The 21408-nt window shown below is 40.6% G+C and overlaps 1 protein-coding gene across 2 annotated transcripts in view; it reads right to left on the reverse strand.

Moving 5' to 3' along the window:
• LRRC27 (leucine rich repeat containing 27) overlaps window positions 1-21408 on the reverse strand; it is a 90468-nt gene that overhangs the window by 13337 nt on the left and 55723 nt on the right. For both annotated transcript variants that reach the window (XM_075935233.2, XM_075935234.2), the window contains 2 exons: window positions 12105-12201; window positions 440-588 (listed from right to left, as the gene is read on the reverse strand). In XM_075935233.2, coding sequence (XP_075791348.1) covers window positions 440-588; window positions 12105-12201 — 246 coding nt within the window. The remainder of the gene's footprint in view (window positions 1-439; window positions 589-12104; window positions 12202-21408) is intronic.

Raw genomic sequence — 21408 nt, forward strand, 5'->3', positions numbered from 1 at the left:
GTCAGCTTCCCTTACTCCTTTAAGGAGCAGGAGTACCAGTGCTGACGGAGGCACCATCGAGTTTGATTTAGCAGGTCTTTATTAGACTCGCTAAATTGAACTCTGGAAGCAGCAGTGTCAATCTTCTGCCTAGTGAAGATATAGCCTAAGTGCTACAGCAGTGCAGTAGCACCAGTGCTTAACACAGTATCATTATTATTATGACAGTTGCATTATGCATGAAGTACTCAGTTCTTTTATAAGCCATTCAGATTTTTTTAAGAATTAGTTTTTATTTTTTAATATGCAGGTTTATTTTGTTCTATAAAGATGAGGGAAGTGTTTGTTATGTGGAGCAATAAAACAATATATTTACACCTTCACACTAATAAAACAAAAGGATGTCACCCACAATGTTGTCTAAGAACACATTTTAAATTGTATAATTTTTTTTACTAACCTTGCTTCAGCATCTCTTATAGAATTTATTTTCATCATTCTGCTCACATGTTCACTTTTTTCAAGAGTACATTTCTTTAGGTTTTCACATCCTTCTCTTGTGTTGTGATAATTGATGTTATCGGTAGCATATGGTGCACTTTTTGATATCTACAAAAATGCAATGTAATATGGAGCTGGTACATTTAATAGAAAATCATCCTCAATTAAAAATTATTTCAGAACTATATATTTGTGGAAAGCTATTTTTTAAAATTATGCCCAGAGATCACCATAGATGCTACAGACTTTCCTATAAGCAATATGTTTGATAGAGAGGGTTGTTATGAAAACCCTTAGAATTGATTGAATGTTGTAGGGTCACTTTTCATATTTTACTCCACTTTTAATTTATTATAAAAATATTCCATTACTAAAATAAAAGGATTATCTTCAGTGCTGTAGGCTGCCATAAATGGCTGGGCTTCTCAGGCCCCTGGGTTGCCACAGGCACCTGGGTTTCTACAGCTGCTGGCCCCATGCTTCTGTGGATGCCTGGGGTTCCCCAGCCCCTGACTCTGCACTGCCTCAGGCTGCTGGGGTTCTCTAGTCTCAGGCCCCAGCACTGATGTCCTATGGCCCTGATGGTCCTGGCCAGGCTGCTGGTCTTCCTGCATTAGGCTCCAGTGTGCGTTGCCAGACCAGAGAGTACCAGTTTTCAGAGGTGTAACCTATATTTTGATAAAGGAAATATTTTCATTTTTTCAAGTATAGGAAAGTTACTTGCCATCTGCAGTAACTGGAGTTCTTTTAGATATATAGTCCACATGCACATTGCATTGCTAGTTTGCAGGTGCCTCATGTTCTAGAGAGTTTAGTTATTTTGACCAACAACAGCCATAGGGGGTGTGTTACAGCCTTTATCTTCTATGTGGGCATAAAAATGAAAGGCACGTTTGATCAATTCCTTCTCACAGCAGAATCTCTTACAATAGGACTCCAAGGAAGAGGGGAAGAAAGGGCAAGTTACAAGACATGCATAAATTTCAGTTACTGCATACTATAAGGCCAAGTCTATACTACGACTTATGTTAGCAAAACTTTTGTCACTCTGGGCTGTGAAAAAAATATAATGACCAACACATGATGGCAGCCATTTGCACTGATCTGGCAGCTGTGTCTGCTGGGGCAGTGCTTTTTGCAGGTTTATTCTGGCCGTGAACAGGGCCTCCCTCAGTAACTGCTAACACAAAGTCAACATGAGTGTTGTGGAAACAGTTGTCCACAAAGGGAAGCAGCCTTTTATGTATGCAAAAGTCATATCTGGCTAATATGGCCTAATAACTGGCAACAAATAATTGTACACTTGCTGAGGAATAGGAAGGTTGCTCGCCAGCCAGGTATGAGAGGAATGAATAGAATGCAAACACTTTCCCCTCACTCCCTTAGAGTCCAGGGAACGGAATGAAAAGCTAACTAGAACGCATAGCTGCTGCCCCTCCACATGCTCAAAATGGCACCCTTGCTTCCACAGACGTGCCCTAACTGCTGGCCTATAGGAAGGATCTTTCTTAATCTCTTCTGTTGGAACTCTTCTACTTTCTATAAAACACTTAAAATAGTAATTGGGAAGAGAAAAAGTAAGAATGACTTCATAGCCTAGTGGTTAGATTTTTTTGAGAAAGGCACCTAGCTCAGATTAGCCCTAATTCCAGAACATTGTTCACTCTCTGCCAATCTCAAACAGAAATAGGTTCCTTCCACTATCTTGAAATTTAGGTGTTCAGGGCTTAGGCTACATCCTCCTTGATATTTCCTACTGTGTATATTAGGTGGCTCCTAACTCAGCATGCTGGCTTCTGTGATTCCCTTTTTTAGACACCTGCATCTCCCCATGCCTTGTACTGTAGAGAGAGCCTGGCACCTAACTCAGAGTTGGGAATTTCAGTAGGTGGCAGGGCACCCAAAAATTATGTATTTCAACACTGAATGGAGCAGCACATAGCCCTAAATGTTTGTAACTTGTACACTGATCCTAATGATTTTTATATACAGTCAACCTCCAATTGTCCGGCATCCAGTGGTCCAGCACTCCTGATAGTCCGGCACCAACTGGAACCCAGAAGTGCTCCGGCCAGCCAGACAATTGGAGCTGCCCAGAGGCGGCAGAAGAGAGGGCGTGAAAGGCAGACAGCTGTTTAAGGCAGGCAGGGTGCAGCGAGGGGCGAACCCTCCGCCATGTTGCGGGGAGGTGGTGGAAGCCCCACGCAGCCGGCTTGCAAGCAGAGAAACTCAGCCACCTGCTTGTAAGTGGCGACGGCAGAGAGGGGGCGAGAGGCAGGCAGCGTTCCCCGCAGACCCCCGCCCACCTTAAACAGCTGCTGCCTCTCGCCCCCTCCGCTGCCACCGCTTGCAAGCCGGCTGCGCAGGGCTTCCACCGCCTCCCCACAACACAGCGGAGGGTTCGCCCCTCGCCACACCGTTTCCCACTTACACTCCCCACCCGCCTTAAACAGCTGCATGCCTCTTGCCTCCGTTACACTGCCGCTGCTTGCAAGCCGGCTGCGAGTGGCTTCCATTCCCTCCCCGCAACACAGCAGAGGGTTCACCCCTTCCCGTGCCATTCCCCGCTGACCCTCCCTCATGTAGTGCGGGTCCCGGGAGACCCGTCACAGCACCCCACGGAGTACCTCCCGATATTCTGGCATATCCGATAATCCGGGTCCCAAGGGTGCCAGATTATCGGAAGTCTACTGTATGATGTTAGAGAAAGCAAATCTGTTTTTTTTAAAGAAAAGAATATGGTACCAATTCTGATAAACTGTTAAGAATTTATATCTCCTGTAACATTTAATCCCAGATAGATAGTAATGTTAATACTGATTCCTCATATAAAATCCTCTCCAGCGAAAAAAATACACACTGGAAAGTGCAAGTTGCCCAAAGAGAACGTTTATTGGCTGTAGAGAAGGTGTAGAAGGCAAAAGTTCTGCCCACTATGGAGGGCACTCAGCCCCCAAAAATAAGAAAAAAAATTGTCCCAAGGTGTTATAGGTGCATCTACAATGCAGGGCTTAACTCGAAATAAGCTACGCAAATTGAACTACATCAATTGCATATCTTATTTCGAAATAGGGAGCATCTACACAGCACTTATTTCAAAATAGAGCACTCTTCCTCTAACTTCACTTATTCCTCATACAATGAGGGTTACAGGAGTCAAAGTAAAAAGTCCTCCAGCTTGACAGTATTTTGACACTATTTCAAAATAACTGCCTGCTGGGTAGATGCGGAGTAAGTTATTTCAGAATAGTGCTAGTTATTTTGAAATAGTGTTGCAGTGTAGACGTACACACAGAGATCAGAACTCATATATATGAGCTTATAGTTTCCCTAGTACTACAGCTCTCTGTCTTTGGTTCCGCCTTCTGTCTGCTGGGGCTACAAAGATTGTGGGATGGACCTTTTGCAGCCAGATGACTAGAATAAAAACACGACATGGGAGGTGATAGGGAGAGTACTTGGTTACTCGTTTGTGGAAATTGGGAGAGTTGCTTGGGAAATGATGTCTCCCTCACTAAAATTTGGATATGCCTCTGAGCATTGATTTCCTTTCTGATATTTATGGGAGCCACCAGCCTACACTTTATCTCAGTTGGATGTATTACTCACTGAATTAGGAAAGAATCTGTTCCTGAACTAGGGTACCAGTGAATGTACTGAGCATGGTCAGTGAGACCTGCAAAGTTATTTGCATTCCTGACTGACATATAGGACAGAACTGGTTTGAGTGTTGTATAATATAAAAACCAGCATGACAATATCTTCCAAGAGAGAAGTAACCACTAGAGAACATACATAATCAGAGGCACACAGAAAACTCATGGGGCAGCATCTAGAAGCTATTCTGGACTACTTAGAGAGCCTTTACTCATATCTATGAATATCTATTTAACACAAAGATTTAGAGAATAACCTTCAAATATGACATTTGCTTACATTGGTTTTTATGTCCTTGCCTCTTACAAAGTAAACAGATAATACAAAATAAATCTCCATCAGCTTGTGACTAATTGCCTTAAAGAACAAAATCAGTGACATTCAGAGTGGAGGTCTGAGATAAAACCAGATTTATTGCAAACATATCTACTAATGAAGGCCTCTCAGGTCACCCAGGTTGTTTACTTTCATAAAAATGTGTTGTGCAATATACTTACTCTGAGCTCATTGCAACATAGGAAAAGAAAATGGCCTCAATTTTAAAAGCTTATTTTATATTTTCCAAAGCAAGTGGTTTCTCTACTTTGAATAATAGGCATTCTGACAAGAACAAAGAGCTTTACTAACAGAAAAACAAAGTGGGAAATGTTAAGCAATCTTTTTGTTGTTAAACTGAAAGGCTGAAAACATTTTATACATACAGTATAAACACATCTCTTTTGATATTATAAAAAACATAGGTTTGGACGTAGCTGGATTACAAATATAAATTTAGGAAACTGTGGCTAAAATCATGGCACTGTATTTGAAATTTAATATGTCAAGCATAGATTTTTCTTTTTCTAAAATTAAGGGTCAGATTCTGCATCTTGCACTTTTACATTTTTATTGCATTTAGTTAAGCCATTACATTTGCAGAGAAAAACCATTAGAAAGTCTAAATTGTAAAATCTGAAAGTTCCAACTTTAACTCTTTCTCTGTATCCTGATCCACACTACAACCTGTGCCAGAAGATATTTACTAAAGGACAGAGGAAATTTAAGTCTGTCCAACAGCAAGTTACCTAGTGTCTGACGATATAGCTCATCCCCTCCATATCTTTCATTGAATACCAATGGAAGGAGAGTCTCTGCTGTATACGTCAGGGTAAATCCTGTTGTCCCTTGGAATCAACCATTGTGATAAAAAGAACACCCAAATCTATGAGAAGATTGTATACAATTGACTGTGGATGGCAAAATACCTGCTGTTAATGCAAGATACAGAATCCACCCCAACTGTGCAGATGAGAAAGAGGTGCATGTAATGCATATCAACCCCCTTAGTTTTCACATGAAATGGTAATTAACTGGAATGATTAGAGAGGCAGATGGGAATCTGGTGGCTGCACTGTTAGCAGTGCAAAGTGCTGTCAAGCAAAATCTCTATGCTTACTGACTCCTGTTCCCCTCCCTTTTCTAAGATAGAATTAAACCTATATACTTCAGTCAGATGTACAGTGGACTGGTGCTGTGTGAGTAACCAATTTCTTGGCTTCCTGGAAATTCTGGAAAAAAGTATTTTGGTTTGCAGCCCACATTTCTCAACATTTTCAGCTAATCAGAAATTCAGATTTACTTTTGTTCTGGATCAAACAAAATGTTTTAGCGCAACGTTTTAGCTTTTGAATTTGACCATTTCTAAACTTTTGATCTTTTAAATAAAATGAAAGGAAATATGAAAACCAGTCAATTCAAAATGAAAAATCAAAATGTTTCATTTCTAATTTGTCAAACTGTTTTGATTTTTTCTGCTTAGTTTCTTCCCCTTTACAAAGACAATTTGGTGGAACCAATTCGAATTGGGGAAATGTTGCTGCGTCTGCATTTTTATTTTTGCTGAAAAAGATTCAGACAAAAATGTCACTGAGTTCTAGACCAGAAAGATGAAAGTTGTACTCTTAGAACACAGGTAGTTTGCAGTTTTAAACTCTTGGGAAAACTGTGACTCAAATAGTGAACTTTCAGTATATAGAAATGAAACATTTTGGACTTGCTAGCCAGAGTGGGATAGGTGATGCTATTCTGGACTATAGGAGTATTTTATGATGGGGAAATTTCTTAAAATATTCTAACCATATGTAAAACCATTTGGCACCATACTGCAGTTCAGCAAGTTTTGAAGCCAATTTAGTAAAAACAGTTCAAAATGCCTCGAGTCTGAGGTATAGTTCCTAAGTTTTAGTATTTGTTATTGATGTTTTAAAAATCTATAACATTTCATTATGTTACTTTAAAGGGCTAAATACATTTTCAACTTTAACTCTCATTTCAAGTTTTCTGTTTGGGTATTCTTTTAATTTTTATTGAAGTTGAAAAAGTATTTGCCTAGAGCCATATTAATCAGGAACAGAAAAAGAAATTTTTGCTTGTAATTGCAGTACAACTTGTATTTAGTTAGTGGTGCTCATAAGAGTGCTTTACAAATAGCAAGAGAGAGAACTCATAAGAGTTACAAGCACTCATGGCTGTGCTAGGGGAATTTATAATGATCAGAAACCCTACATTTTTGCAGCTATGTCTCTACTACATCTTATGTCAACATAAAATGTCACTCACTGATGTGAATAATTCCTTCCCCGCCCTGCACTATATGTTGCACTGATGTAAGCGTTGGTGAGGACCATGTCAGTGAGAGAGCTTCTTCTTCTGACATAGCTACTGCTGTTCATGCGGTAGCTAAGCCAATGGGAAAAAGCTTTCTCCCCCTGGCTTAGAGTGACTTCATTATAGATTTTACAGCTGCACTAATACAGATACACCACTATAAATGCTTTAGCATAGCCACGTCCTTAGATCTCAGCAGCAGAACAATATATGATACTTCAAATTAGTTATAAATGTCACCGGCATAACCAGTAGAGCTTGTTACTGCTATGGTTCCATTTTCAGCTTCACAAGTTAAAAGCTGCCTTAGTCCAACCTATGGGAGTCATGGAAATTACAAGTTGAGATGGTCAAAAAATTATCATTTTTCACTGGAAAAAAATTCCCTGACAAGTAACACATCATCAAAATCAAAATGTTTTGTGGTAATGTATCAGCTTAGATGCAGATGTCTCAGTTTCAGAACTGAATTTCTGGTGAGGGTGATGCACACACATATATACACAGACCTGACCCACCTGAGGAGAGCCAATAGACTGGCAGTCATAACACTCATTTTAGAATATGGAAGACCCTGGTTCAAATTCCTGCTCCAGATCAGGCAAAATAGGGATTTGGACTTGGCTCTCTCATATCTCAGGGTGCATCTACACTGCACTGTTATTTTGAGATAACTAGCATTATTTCAAAATAACAATGTGAGCGTCTAGACAGCCATTCCATTATTTTGAAATATATTTTGAAATAACAGATGGCTTATTCCGAAATCTGTAAACCTTATTCTACAAGGAATAACACCTATTCTGAAATAGCTATTTCAAAATAAGGCATGTGTAGATGTTCAACTGTTGCTATTCTGAAATAGCCCCTCACCAGGGCCATTCTAAGTTAGTCCTCCCCATTGCCTCCTGGGCCTCTAAATCGAGATAGCACATTTACATAAGGGAAGCCTTTCTCGGACTAATTCTGAAGCTTCCCTGCAGTATAGACGTTCTATTTCGAAATAAGCTATTTTGGAATAATTATTCTGGAATATCTTATTTTGAAATTAGCATGCAGCGTAGATATACCCTCAGGGAGTGAAACAGTCACCAGATATTGGCAATTTTCTCTTTCCCCCTTGTTCTTCTGTGAAAAAAATCTATCACCACCAAAAACTCATTTTCATTCCACATAAGAATTACAAAGATTTTTAAAATCTTAAATCTTTTTTTAAAATAAATTACTATTTTCCAACCTGCTGTACTTACATGCTTTGTTGGCATTATACTCATGAAATTTATGATTTTCAAGAAAAAGCTCATGATTTTAAAAGACTCAGAAATATTTCACATATTCACAGCTAGAGATGGGTATTTGTTCTGAGCAATTTATTTGGTGAATGTAGGTCATTATCTGTTAGTTAATTGTCTATTAACAGATTATTATTATTTACTAATTACCTGACAACTTTTGTCAGCTTTTTGCTGATCATAACTGATCCCCTTATGATTCTTACAAGAGTTGGCCTGGGGTTCTTGCAAATTCTTGTGCCTAGGAATCCTGTAAATTTCCTTAGTATGCAAACATCACTTATATATTTTGGATTTAGGGCAAATACTTTACATTAACAACATGGTATGTTTTTTCTTCTTGTTCATTTATACAAAGCTTGCAGGTCTTGGTTGATCCAAGTGTTTTTTATGGTAAAAGGGGTGCACCATCACTTAAATTGATCCTCATGCCACATATAACAGCTTTCACTGATTCATAAGGGGAGGCAAAAATTGTCAATAGAGTCTGAACTCCATTGTGACTCTCCCAAAAAGGCCTTGGCAAAAATCAGTTTCTACACAATGGCCAGCTTTCTGTTCAACATATCATTAAAGTATAATGGAAATATATATCACAGGCTTCCAGAGACAAATATGTATATGAACAGCCTAATAAATACACATGAAATAATCTTTAAACTGGTCCACATAGCATGAAATGGCTATGTGGCTATTTGAGGACTTTGTTTGAAACTTGGGCAGACTTCACATTATTAAGCTTCATTTGCTCATTACTTAGCAAGTAATATTCTCTGCAACATGCAAGAAATGTGAAACCTCTTTCCACACTATCTGCAAAACCAGAATAAGATTGAATAAGGACATATGCTTCATATGTGACAATATAAAAATGAATATCATAGCACCATGTGACTTGAAGGGTATGTCTACACAGCAAAGTTATTTCGTAAAAATGGCTACTATTCTGAAATAATTATGCGAGTGTCTACACAGCCATTCCATTATTTCAAAATAATTTCAAAATAACGGGCAGCGTATTCCTACATCTGTAGCTATTCTGGAATAGCTTATTTTGAAATTGATGTGCGGTATAGATGTAGCCAAAGGGACCTCTAGAGGTCATCAAACTCAGTTTGATAAAATCTGATTTCCTGAAATCCATTGTCTTTATTTTGCTGTTCTCCCTCCTACCATTCTTTAGAATCATGAACTCTACCATTTCATGATCATTTTCACCCAAGATTTCTTCCATTTTCAAATTCTCAACCAGTTTCTCCTTATTTGTCAAACTTAAATCTAGATAAGCACCCTCCTGAGAAGCTTTCTCCACCTTCTGAAATTAAGATTTGTTTCCAATGCATTCCAAAAACTTGTTGGATAATCTGTTCCCCACTGTGTTATTTTCCCAGCACATGAAAAGGTATTCCATGCAGACTTTTATATGCATTGAATTTGCTAGATATTGTTAATATAACCTATGTATTTGATCACTCAGAAACAAGGGAATTTAGCAACCTTTCGATTATAACACACATACACTGTACAGTACTACAGTGCCCTCTTGTGCTTCATAAATACACATTCAACAATGCGTACAGTATTAAGTGTTTATGTAGAAATAACAGAAAAAAATGTGGACTTCAAGAATTGTGCTCTCGGACTGAACATGTTCTCTTCTTTGAATTCATAAAAATTGGGAACATGGAAAAGAAAAACAAGGGCCCTCTTTGACAAGTAAAGATACTATACAATTATTACACTGTCCAATATATTGATATCACGCATGATCTACCTAATTCTCAACTATTTTAATCAAAGCTATACATTCTAAAAATACCCCGGTCAAGTTAACTAAAATAGATACATTCCTACACAGAGAAAAGCATCCTGCATCTACTCTCAAACATCCTTGATATTGGTTATCTGGCCTCCAACTAAGTCTCCTGTGGCAAGCAGCTGTGTTTGCTGTGCTTCCAACCTTGCCATGAAATGGGAGTTATGCTATAAATCTACAACTGCAACGTGAGCAGTGTGGGTGCCAGAGTTGTTTTTTAAACTGGAAGAAGAATTTGGTCTTTGCTACTTTCACAAGTATTATATTTGTCACATAATTATTTTTAACCAGTCATGGAGCCAGGATTTTTCACTTGGTTGCCCTTTTATACATTTCAAACCTTATTTTTACTTTCCATTTCCAAAACCAAAAGCCATTAATTAGGGTCTGAGATCTGTTCCACCTCTGTGAAATGATAATATTCTTCCTCACAAGCTTAACTACAATCAGTAAAGTGTAGAGGTAGGCGATACCAATTTCAATGTTGCCCTTGTATTATTTTATTTAATGAAGACCATCACACTATGTTATCAGTTTAATGATAACAGACATTCCTGGAATCACCCACACATTTGGCAACACAACTTGGCTTATTTTCAGAGGTATCAATCTGCATATGTGAATAATTTTAAGATATACAGAATAGGGAATAATATTTCAAATAAAAAAGCTTACTACATATATGCTATAAATTAAACATTAATTATAATTATTTTAATATTAATTATTTTTGTGTGTTGAGGTAGGTGCTTTATTGTGTTAAGCACTATAAAAACACATAGTAAAGGATAGTCTTTGTCCCCAAGCACTTACAATCTAAAAAGACATGACCAAGGACAGAATGTGAAACAGAGGAACAGAGAAATGAAATGACTTGCTCATTTCAGGTGATTGGCGGAATTGAGAAATGAACTCTGGTGAAATCTTAGCACCACTGAAAACAGTGGATTTTGCTCCACAAATCCCGACTCCTATTCTATGTTACCATCATTTTAGTAACTGACTCACAAAGTATTGATTTTAAAAGTAGCTTGTGCCCTCATTTGCTTGTATATAACTTACAATGAAGAGCTAAAAAGGTATTTTGGGGTTTTTAAAACCTTCACATTATATTAGAAATATTAGAAAAGCAAAGCCTGTTCTTTCAGAGGTGTGTCAGAGATATGTATTTTGAATTCTCATGTGTTATTAGAAAGAGTGAGGGGATTATTCTTTAATAAAGATGTCCTTTTTACCAGATGTTTATTAGACATTGCTAAACGTGTCAATAAAGAAAAAAATATTTTAAAAAACTGATTAAACTCCTTCCCTTTTAATTCTACCTAATTCTCAGAAATGTCATTTGTTCTAATTCAAAGCTTATCTATTTTTCACACAAGTTTACTGTGCCCTTATTTCTGATGTTGAACAATTTTTACATCAGAACCATAGAATCATGAAACTGATATTAAAGAAAGAATTATTTACACTAGCAGAATGAATCCTTTTGCATTTGAAGTTTACTGAATAATTTTTATGTCCCTTATTTTGTCATGCTCATAATGAGTTCCACACTGGAGCATTTGAGAGGCATGATTGTTCAGTTTTTAATATCTACTTTCTTGCAAAGTTATACTTATAACAAGGTCAGAATGTCTATTATAAAGAAACAACAAGAATTCTGGCTTTTTTATTTGTGTAACTGGGAAGCACTTTTCAGGCCTTCTTTATACTTTATAAAAAGCAAGTATGGGGACAAACCCAATTTTTCTTACATAGCTGAATCTTAATATGCTTCCATTTAGAGTGTCAGAGTTTACAGACGCCTGTAGAAACTATAAGATCCATCCCATGTCAATTTCAGTTTGGCAATATCACAAATTGAAGGCATTCCATAATTTAAAAAATATATAAATATAAGTATTTGTATTTCAGCATCTCCAATAGCCTAATATCGGAATTTGGAATTACCATCGATATTGAATAACTGTTTGCAGGATCGTTGTACACTGATCCAATAAATTCACGTGGGACTCATGGTCCATATAGATATTTCATATGGGAGCTGTAGATCCAAAATGCTTTTCAAAGTGATAGTATTTTAAATATTAATTTTTCTATTTATTTGTATTATTTTAACCTAATTGAACAATTCCCAGAGAAAAAGATTCAAAACATCTTGTCAATGGGTAATTTACCTGATCCAATGGGCCTTGCTATTCTATATTACATACCATGTCTGCTTTTGAAGGTGAATACCTGAACAATACTTCTTTCTTCTCCTTCAACATCTTGGCACGCTGTCTCCATTCCTGAAGCACTTCTTTATCTCTAAAAAAAAATGTACATTAAAGGTTTAAAACTATATTTTAAAAAGTAAATGGTATTGCTTAGTTTTACCCAGTCAACCATTTTACAGTGAAATAAAGTGCTGATGGTTGGCACAAAATGCACTTTCTGTATTAGGGACGTCTGTGCGAAGCACTGACATTCAAATGGAAGATCAGCACTTTAAAGGAACACCACTGCATTCAAGTACAAAGAGAAAAAATATAGTAGCAAAAGAATTCACACAAAAACCAAAATGGCTATGAAATCTGGCTAAGTCAGAGCACTGAGTAAGGATGGAGGTTACTTTATATACAGAATAAACTTAAAAAAACAAAAACTGATCTGGTACCACTTTATAGACTAACAAAACATATAGATGGTTTCATGAGCTTTCATGGGCACAGCCCACTTCTTCAGATGACCGGAGTTTTGAGTTTAGGATGTGCAGACCCAAAATAAATAGGGGAGAAGGGGGAAGGAAAAAAGAAGTGGGGGCAGGAAACAAGAAGCAGAGGTTATGAAAAAATCAAAGGGAAAAACAGGAAGGCAGAAGGGTCATCAGTAAGCACCTGAAGATTGGTCAGTTAAAACGAAGCAGATAAGGATCAAAGTCAATAAATGGGGGGGGGGGGGGTTACTAACATAGGAATCTACACAAAGATTCCTGCTCCTGAGAGTGTGGACAATACCCCCTGTCCCACTGGCTCTATTTGAATTAGGCCAGAGGTGAGTGCATAATGTTTAGCAAATATATGCTTGGAATACCTGGCTGCTACTTTGCAAATGCCTTCTAGCAGGACATTGTTCAGGAAGGCTGTGGTGGAAGCCACCGCTCTGGTGGAATGAGCTGTTATGACCAGGGGTAGTTGTTTGTTGTGAATGGTATAACAACTGTGTATGAGTGAAGAGATACATTTGGATATTTTCTGGTGGAGATGGCTTGTCCAAACTCTCATTGACTTTCTCCATGAGTTTGTCCTATCAAGGTAAAATGCAAGCGCTCATTGGATGTCCAGAGTGTGTAATGCTGCCTGAGTCACGTTATTATGAGGTTTAGGACATAATGCAGGTAAGTGTATGGGTTCTTTGATATGGAAGGGTGTGGGAACTTTCAGGAGGAATTTGGGGTGGGGTCTGAGCATTACTCTTTCCTTAGTGAAAACTGTGTACAGCGGGTCAGCAATTAAAGCTGCTATCTCCCCCACCCTCCTGCTGGAGGTAATGGCCACTAGAAAGGCAACTTTCATGGAGAGGTGTAACCAAGGTCAGGTTGCAAGTGGTTCAGAGGAAGACCTAGTTTAGCTTTTCAGGACATGATTAAGGTCCCACATTGGTATAGGTGGTCATACTGCAGGGAAAGTATTTTGAAGTCCTGTGAGAAAATGCTTAGTGACAGGATGTGCAAAAATGGGGGTGTTATCAACAGGCTTGTGGAATGCAGCAATCATAGTTGTGTGGACTTTTATTGTGCTGAAAGAGCCCTGATTCCCATAGTTCTAGGAGGTAGTCTAGTATGATTGGAAGAGGGGTAGTAGTGGGTAGGATGTTGTGCTTCTTCCTTACCCATTCAGAGAACCTTGTCCATTTGTATGTGTATGTCCTTCTGGTGGATTTTCTCCTACTGTTGATCAGAATTTGTTTTACCCTTTCCAAACAGGTTTTTTTGGCATCATGGAGCCATATAAGAGCCAAGCTCTGTGGTGGAGTTGGGATGTAGCATCTGGTAGTGAGACAGCAGATCACGACATGGGGGAATATCTCTGCAGGTAAGGGAACCAGGTCTGCCTGGACCATGATGGAGTGACTAGAAAGATCCGCACTTGGTCTTGTCTGATTTTTGTGATCACTCGGTGAATCAGAGGTAGTAGTGGGAATGCATATACGAGGAGGGCATCCCATTTTCAGAGGAAAGTGTCCCTTAGAGATCCTCTGCTCAGAGCAGCCCTGGAACTGAACTGGTGACACTTGTGGTTGGACTTGATTGCAAACAGATTTATGTCGGGCTGGCTCCATTTGAAGAAGACCTTTCAGAGGGCTAACTCTCACTTGTGTCAGTCTGAAAAAATATGGCTGAAGTTGTCTGCCATGATGTTGAACACCGCAGGTAGGTAGGTTTCAGTGGGGTTAACGTGATGCTTGATGCACCAATTCCATAGTTTTATAACCTCTGTACTGAGAGAATTGGATCAGGCTGAGCTCTAACAGTTGATGTAACACATACATGTTGTATTGTCCATCATGATAGTGATTGTCTTGTGTGTAATGTATGGTAGAAAGTGGCAGCACAGGTATCATACCGCCCTTAGTTTGAGGAGGTTAATGTGGAGTGTCTGTTTGTGCTGAGCCCACTTGTCCTTTACTGTATGTATGAGCATTGAGATATGCCTCCCATCCTATAAGCGAGTTGTCGGTTGTAATGATAACCTTGGGGGCAAGTTGCTGGAAAGGTAATCCTTGCAACATGTTCTGTGGTTGTGTCCACCATTGTAACGAGGATATAACGTGTTGTAGTATAGTGACCATCTTGTGTGGGGAATCTCTGGAGGGGATATAAACAGTGGCCAGCCATGCCTAGAAGCATCTCATGTGAAACCTGGCTAACCTTACAACATATGTAGTGGCTGCTATGTGGCTGAGAAATTTGAGGCAGTCGCGCACTGTCATGATCAGCATTATCCACACCCACATTGAAAGCTATGAGAGCACTGAAGCTGTGCTTGGGTAGTGTTGCCCTGGCTATTGTTCAGTTCAGTCAAACATCTATACATTTGAGAATTTGCATGGTTGGAGTTTGGATTTCTGGTAAACTGATGTGGAACCCAAGGCTGAGTAAGAGTGAAATAGTTTTGTTGACCAGTTCTTGGGCATCTCAGAATGACATGCCTTTTAGAGGCAGTTGTCCACATAAGGGAATATTATTACTCCCATGCACTGAAGATGTGCAGTTACTACAGCTCAGGTCTTTGAAAAAACTCTTGGTTCCATTGAGAGACCAAACAGAAGGACTCAGTATTGGTAGTGATTCGTCCTGACTATGAAATGTAAAGTGTCTGTGTTCTGGATGGATCATTATATGGAAACAGGCATCCTGTAGGTTGAGGGCCGAGAGCCAATTTCCATGATTGTTGCTAGCATTACCATCTTGAACCTCTTGTATGTCATGTATTTGTTGAGTTTCCTGAGATCTAAAATAGGCCTCCATCCCCCCGTTCTCTTCTGGATGAGTAAATACTTCAAATAGAAACCTCTCCCTTCAAAGGCAGGAGGAAATGGTTCTATCGTTCCTATTTGCAGGAAGTATTGGACCTCTTGTTGTAGAAGGACTTCATGAGAGGGGTCGCTGAGGTGGGGAGGAGGGATGGTTAGGGGGAACAGAAATGAAGGGAATGGAGTAGCCCAAATTGATGATCTCTAAGACCCAGCAGCTGGATGTTATTTCGATCCACTGCCATAGAAAGGACCAATGGATAAATTGGAGGTTGGACAGTGTTGTTGGTGTTGCAACAGGGATGTCTTTTGAGCTCTCAACTTTTGTAGTTGTTGTACCTGTCTCTTGTCAGGAGGTGTGTACATTCCAAGGGTCCTCAGAATTGTGTGAGAGGCCCTTCATGGAATGCAGGACTTTGTCTGTCTTGTTCACAAACAGGTTGGTCCTGTCAAAAGGGAGATCCTTAACTTTAAGTCATAGTTCTCGAGGAATTCCAGATGCCTGAGCCATGATGCATTACGATCATGGTAGCCTTGCTGAGGGCTGCAGTGTCTGTTACATTCATTGCCAGTTGCAGGCCAGTGCAGGCAATGGGTGGCGCTCTTGGATGATACTCTGGAGCTGGGGTCATTTCTGCTCCATGAGGAATTGTGAAAGCTCTTCTTTGAATAATTGGTGTAATAATAGTCAGCTAGTATTGTTAAGTAATTAGCTATTTGTGAATGTAGCATGGCAGCTGAACAGATCTTCCTTGCCCAGGGTATCTAGCCACTTATGATCTTTGTACTGGGGAGTGGACCTGAAGTGCGGGTTTTACATCTTGTGTTGAACTGAATCTACGACCAGGGAATTGGGAGGGGGATAGGAAAACAAAACATCCATTCCTTTGCCTGGCACAAAGTATTTTCTGTCTGGCCTTTTGTTCATAGGCATGTTCAGCTTGCATTGGCAGGATACAGGATAGCCTCATCCATGGGAAGTGCAATCCTTGAGGATGTAGCTGGCTGTAGGATTTAGCTGGTTGTTTCTCTTTGACCTCCAGGAGGTCCAACTCCTCCACTGACACCATTCTCTTGAACAACTCCTGGAATTGTTTGATTTCATCTGTTGGAGGTGGAGTGGTCTGTATTATAGCCTCATCTAGAGAACAGGACGAATTGTGGGGAGAGATCTGACTTTCCCCTCTGAAAGGAAATCTTCTTCCTTGGATTGATGATGATCCAGGCAATCCGGAGCCATGTTACATGGTGCATGCTGTGGGGAATGTGGTGGTCTCTTGGCTAGTGTTAAGGGAGCAGTATGTTGGATTCTGTGGGTCAACCATGTGTCCCAGAGGAACCACTTGCCAGGGTATAGTGGTGGCAAGTACATGGTGCCCGTACCAATGTGATGGTGGTGGCATATTGGGATGGTCTTGCTGAACATGACTCCTAAGGTGGATACCTCTGCATGGGTGAGGAGGACCTGTAGCAGCTGTGTTGGAGAGCAAGGCCTATCTGAGAGAAATGATGTTGGAGAGCAAGGCAAGTGAATGGAACGTACTAAAGATGCCGGTGAATGTAGAGCCAACAATAAGTGCTCTGTGGGTGCCATGGAATGCTTTGAAAGTTCTTTGCGTGGAACTGTTCTAGTCTGCGCAGATGTCGGTACCAATAGTGCCACAGATGATGTCAGTGACGGTGCCCTTGGCAGGGGCATATCAGTGCAAACCTCTTCAGTGCCATGGAATGCTTTGAAAGTTCTTTGTGTGGAACTGTCCTAGTCTATGCCAATGTCTGTACCAATGGTATGACAGATGATGTCCGTGATGGTGCCCATGGCAGGGGCATATCAGTGCAGGGACTCTTCGGTGCCATATCCAGTACTGTCTTTGATGCTGACATGTATGGCTTGCCAGGTGCATCAGATGACATTGCTGAAGGTGCTGATGACACAGACGGCACCATGGATTTGTGTTTGGGCTCTGAATGAGCTCATTTCTGTGGCTTACTGTTTCAATGGTGCCATGCCGGAGGTGCAAGGCATGTCACCTATGCTCACTCTTGTTGAGCTCAGTGCCAAGGGCAGTGACTTGGCCAGGGAAAGCCTGGCCTTCATTTTTGCCCTGTCAGACAAGGTAGAGAGATGACTTCTGTCCATACCTCAGGCCTTTTCATTCTCTCTAGGCTGTGGTAGAGAGTCCTCAGGGACAGGATGTAAAGATTTCTTGTAGAACAAAAGCTTTAGTCTATTAGCACGATCCCGCCTTGCTCTCGCAGTGAGTTTTGAGCAGTGGGGGGATTTCCGCACAAGGTGTCCCTCTCCTAGGCAGAAGTGGCCATCCGAGGCTGGCACGGTCTTGTGACAAGAGTCACATCTTTTCAAGTCTGGCAAGCCAGGCATGTTGAAGTGGGGAAAGGACAAAGAAGAACAAAGGTTTTTTTAAAAGTTTTCCCCCATTTTTTTTTATGAAAATTAGGGGAAAGGGTTGAAAAACTGGATAATGAGAAAAACTGAGTCTCTTAAATTTTTTAAAACTAATTTAGGCTGAAGAAAGGGTGACTGAAGGTCTGCTGCCGAGGATGGTAAAGAAGGAACTGAGGTGGACGCCAACGGGGTGCATCAGGGCACTGCTAGAAAAAATTCTCCAGTCGCTGATGCAAGGATGCACCAGCACCCAGAGTGGAGCACCCACAGGGACATCACTTGAAGAAGACACATAGTTCCATCTCTCTCTTCCCTAAATTCTAAGTCATATGCACAGGTAGAACAGCCTAAAGACTCATCTGATCTACACTGGCTGGTAATGGCTCCAAAAGGCTGAAACTGCAATTGGATATTATTATAGCATTAAGGTGTCCTACCCATGCATAATTCTTCTAGTATTTTCTTTGCTACACCAAATAAAGAGATGTGGAGTAGTGTAAGACAGTGTTCCTTCTAAGACAGTGGTCCCCAACGTGGTGCCCGCGGGTGCCATGGCGCCCGCCGGAGCATTTATATGTCCCACCGAAACATCTGGCCTGGCCCCACCCCCAGCACGCAGCACATGTGTGGTGCCGGCCCCGGGCGCGTGGCGCATGGGTGGCCCCTGCCCCGGGCGTGCGGCATATGTGCGGTGCCGGGCCTGGGCTCAGGGCTTGTGGGTGGCCCCTACTCCCAGAATGCAGCACATGCACAGTGCTGGCCGTGGGCGCAGGGCGCGTCGGCGGCCCGCACCCCCGGGCGTGCGGCGCATGCATGGCCACACCCCCGGAAGCGCGGCACGTGAGTGGCCCTGCCCCTGGGCACCCGGCAGCCACGAAAGGTTGGGGACCACTGTCTAAGCTGTGTGGTAGCACAGCTTCACAGGTGATTAATCAGCCGTGTCCAGTAAGAGGTTCAGGGCTCTGCACACTGAGCTGACTGACTGGGCAGGGCTGATTAATCACCTGTGAAGCGGTGATGCTGTGCAGCTTAAAGGGAACACTGGTGCAAGAACTACCTTGACAATGCAAACAGAGATTCCCCTCTGTAGTCAGTTAATTTTTCTAGGATTAGACATGCTGGTGGCATAATGGAAACTAGACACATCCATCTGAACTGTGCTTTTTGGAATGTGAACCAAAGTATTGATGTGAGATGCTCAAAAGTGATAAAAGAAGATCTATAAAGAAAAGCTGTGTGAATTAATGGAGAAATTCATTAGGCGTTATATTAGTTCCATAATTTTTATTCTGATATTTTAAACATGATCATTCTTTCATATTTAAATTAACATGCTTACTTTGTTAATGATTCACTGTGTGAGGGATTTATGAAATTCCAGGATGATGAGTGTAGTAACTCTCTAGTTTTACATAAGATTCATGAACATATACACGAATAACACTTCCACAGAGCAAGTCATTTTTTTACAGCAGCACACATCAATGCTATGCTAGTGGTATGCATGAGTGCATCTCCATCATTGTTAAACCTCTGCAAAAAACCCAGCATGTGGAGGTAAGTTAAGTTAATTTATGGAGAAACTTAATATCTACAAAGAGCAACACATGAATTGAGGTCAACTAATTACTAAAAGAACCAAAGATCTCATTTTAAATAATATGGGCCCAAATAAGTACCTAGGCTATGTCCTTCAGGAAGGGAGGAGTGCAAATGGTTGAAGAAGCCCTCCACAATCCCAACCTTTCTATACAGGCAGGAAGGAAATGTGAAAACCCAGAGGATCACACAGTGGCAGAATCTCTGCTCCCAGTCCCCATCACTATGCATTGATATCAAGGCAACACCAAAGAAGCTGGTCTCTGCAACATATGGGAGTACAGTTCCATGCACTTCTCCAAATCCTACTAACTGCCTTCATACACCTTGTGATGCCAGGGCATGCCTCTGGAGAGACAGGAGTTTAATTTACCCCATTCTCCACAAACATGAATTAAATTATAGACATATCTTTTTTTGGATAAGTTCAATGGTTAAAATGTTGGCTTCTGAATGATTCAAAATACATGCAAATAGTGTGACAAAAGGCAGAATTTTGAACAATTTACAATTCTTAGAATGTTTGTTAAATGCATGTCAACAACATCTTTTGACATATAGAATCATAAAATACTAGAAATGGAAGGGACCTCGAGAGGTCATCATGTCTAGTCCTCTGCCCTAACCGCAGGACCACCATCTGGATCATCCCTGACAGATGTCTGTTTAATCTGCTCTTAAATATCTCCAATGATTGAGATTCCACTACCTACATAGGCAATTTATTCCAGTGCCCCGAACTGGACACAATACTCCAGTTGAAGCTTAATCAACACAGAGTAGAAGGGAATAATTACTTCTCATGTCTTCCTTACAACATGCCTATTAATGCATCCCAGAATGATGTTAGTTTTTTTGTTGCAACAGTGTCATACTGTTGACTCATATTTAGCTTGTGGTTCACTATAACCCCTATATTCCTTGCTGCAGTACTCCTTCGTAGACAGTCACTTCCCATTTTGTATGTGTGAAAAAGGGAGGTTACTCACATTGTGCAGTAACTGGTGTTCTTCGAGATGGGTATCCCTGTGGGCACTCCATTATAGGTGTCTTCTCACCCCTGTGCTTCTAATTGGAAATTTTTGGCAGCAGTGCTACCCCTTGGGTGCTGACGCACATGCGCAGCAGCACCATTTGTGATGTAGCAAGCATGCTGACGCGTGCACGCCATCAACTATCGCCTTAGTTCCTTGTCTACAGCAGAGCTCCAAAACAAAGGAGAGGACGGGCGGGTTGTGGACACCCATCTTGAATAACACTAGTTACTGCACAAGGTGAATAACCTTCCTTTTCTTCTTCAAGGAGTGTCCCTGTGGGCACTTCACTGTAGGTGACTGTGGAGATGTACTCTTAGCCTCTAGAAAGGAGGGACTTCAGACCTTATCGGTGGACCGCTGAGAGAACTGCTGTTCCAAAGGTGGTACACTGTGAAGGGACCCTATCCTCAAGAGCACTTGCAACCCCTCCCAGCTTGGTATCATCTGTAAACTTTATAAATATACTCTCTATGCTATTATCTAAATTGTTGATGAAAATATTGAACAGAACCAGCCCCAGAACTGATCCCTGAGGAACCCTACTTATTATACCCTTCCAACTTGACTGTGAATCATTGATAACTACTCTCTAAAGGCATGTCTACATTAGGAAATTATTTTGAAGTTACTTAAATCGACTTAATGACTCTTGATTTAACAAAATCAAAACAGAGTGTTCTCACTACAGGGAAGTCTTGATATTAGTCCAAAGCAGGCTCCGTTAATGCAGATGTGCTACCTTGACTTAGATCCTCCTGGAGTAATTACTTTGAATTACTCTGGGGACTAATTATTTCAAAATAGCAGCACCGGAGCAACCACACTACCACTTCCTCAAAATAACTATTTTGAAATTAGCATTATTCCTCAAGGAAAGCAGGAGTACATATTTCACAATAAGTGGCTCATTATTTCAAAACAACAGGCTTGATAGTGTGGATGCTCTGCAAATTAATA

Source organism: Pelodiscus sinensis, chromosome 8, assembly GCF_052426305.1.
Source record: "Pelodiscus sinensis isolate ZL-2025 chromosome 8, ASM5242630v1, whole genome shotgun sequence".
NCBI lineage: Eukaryota > Metazoa > Chordata > Testudines > Trionychidae > Pelodiscus > Pelodiscus sinensis.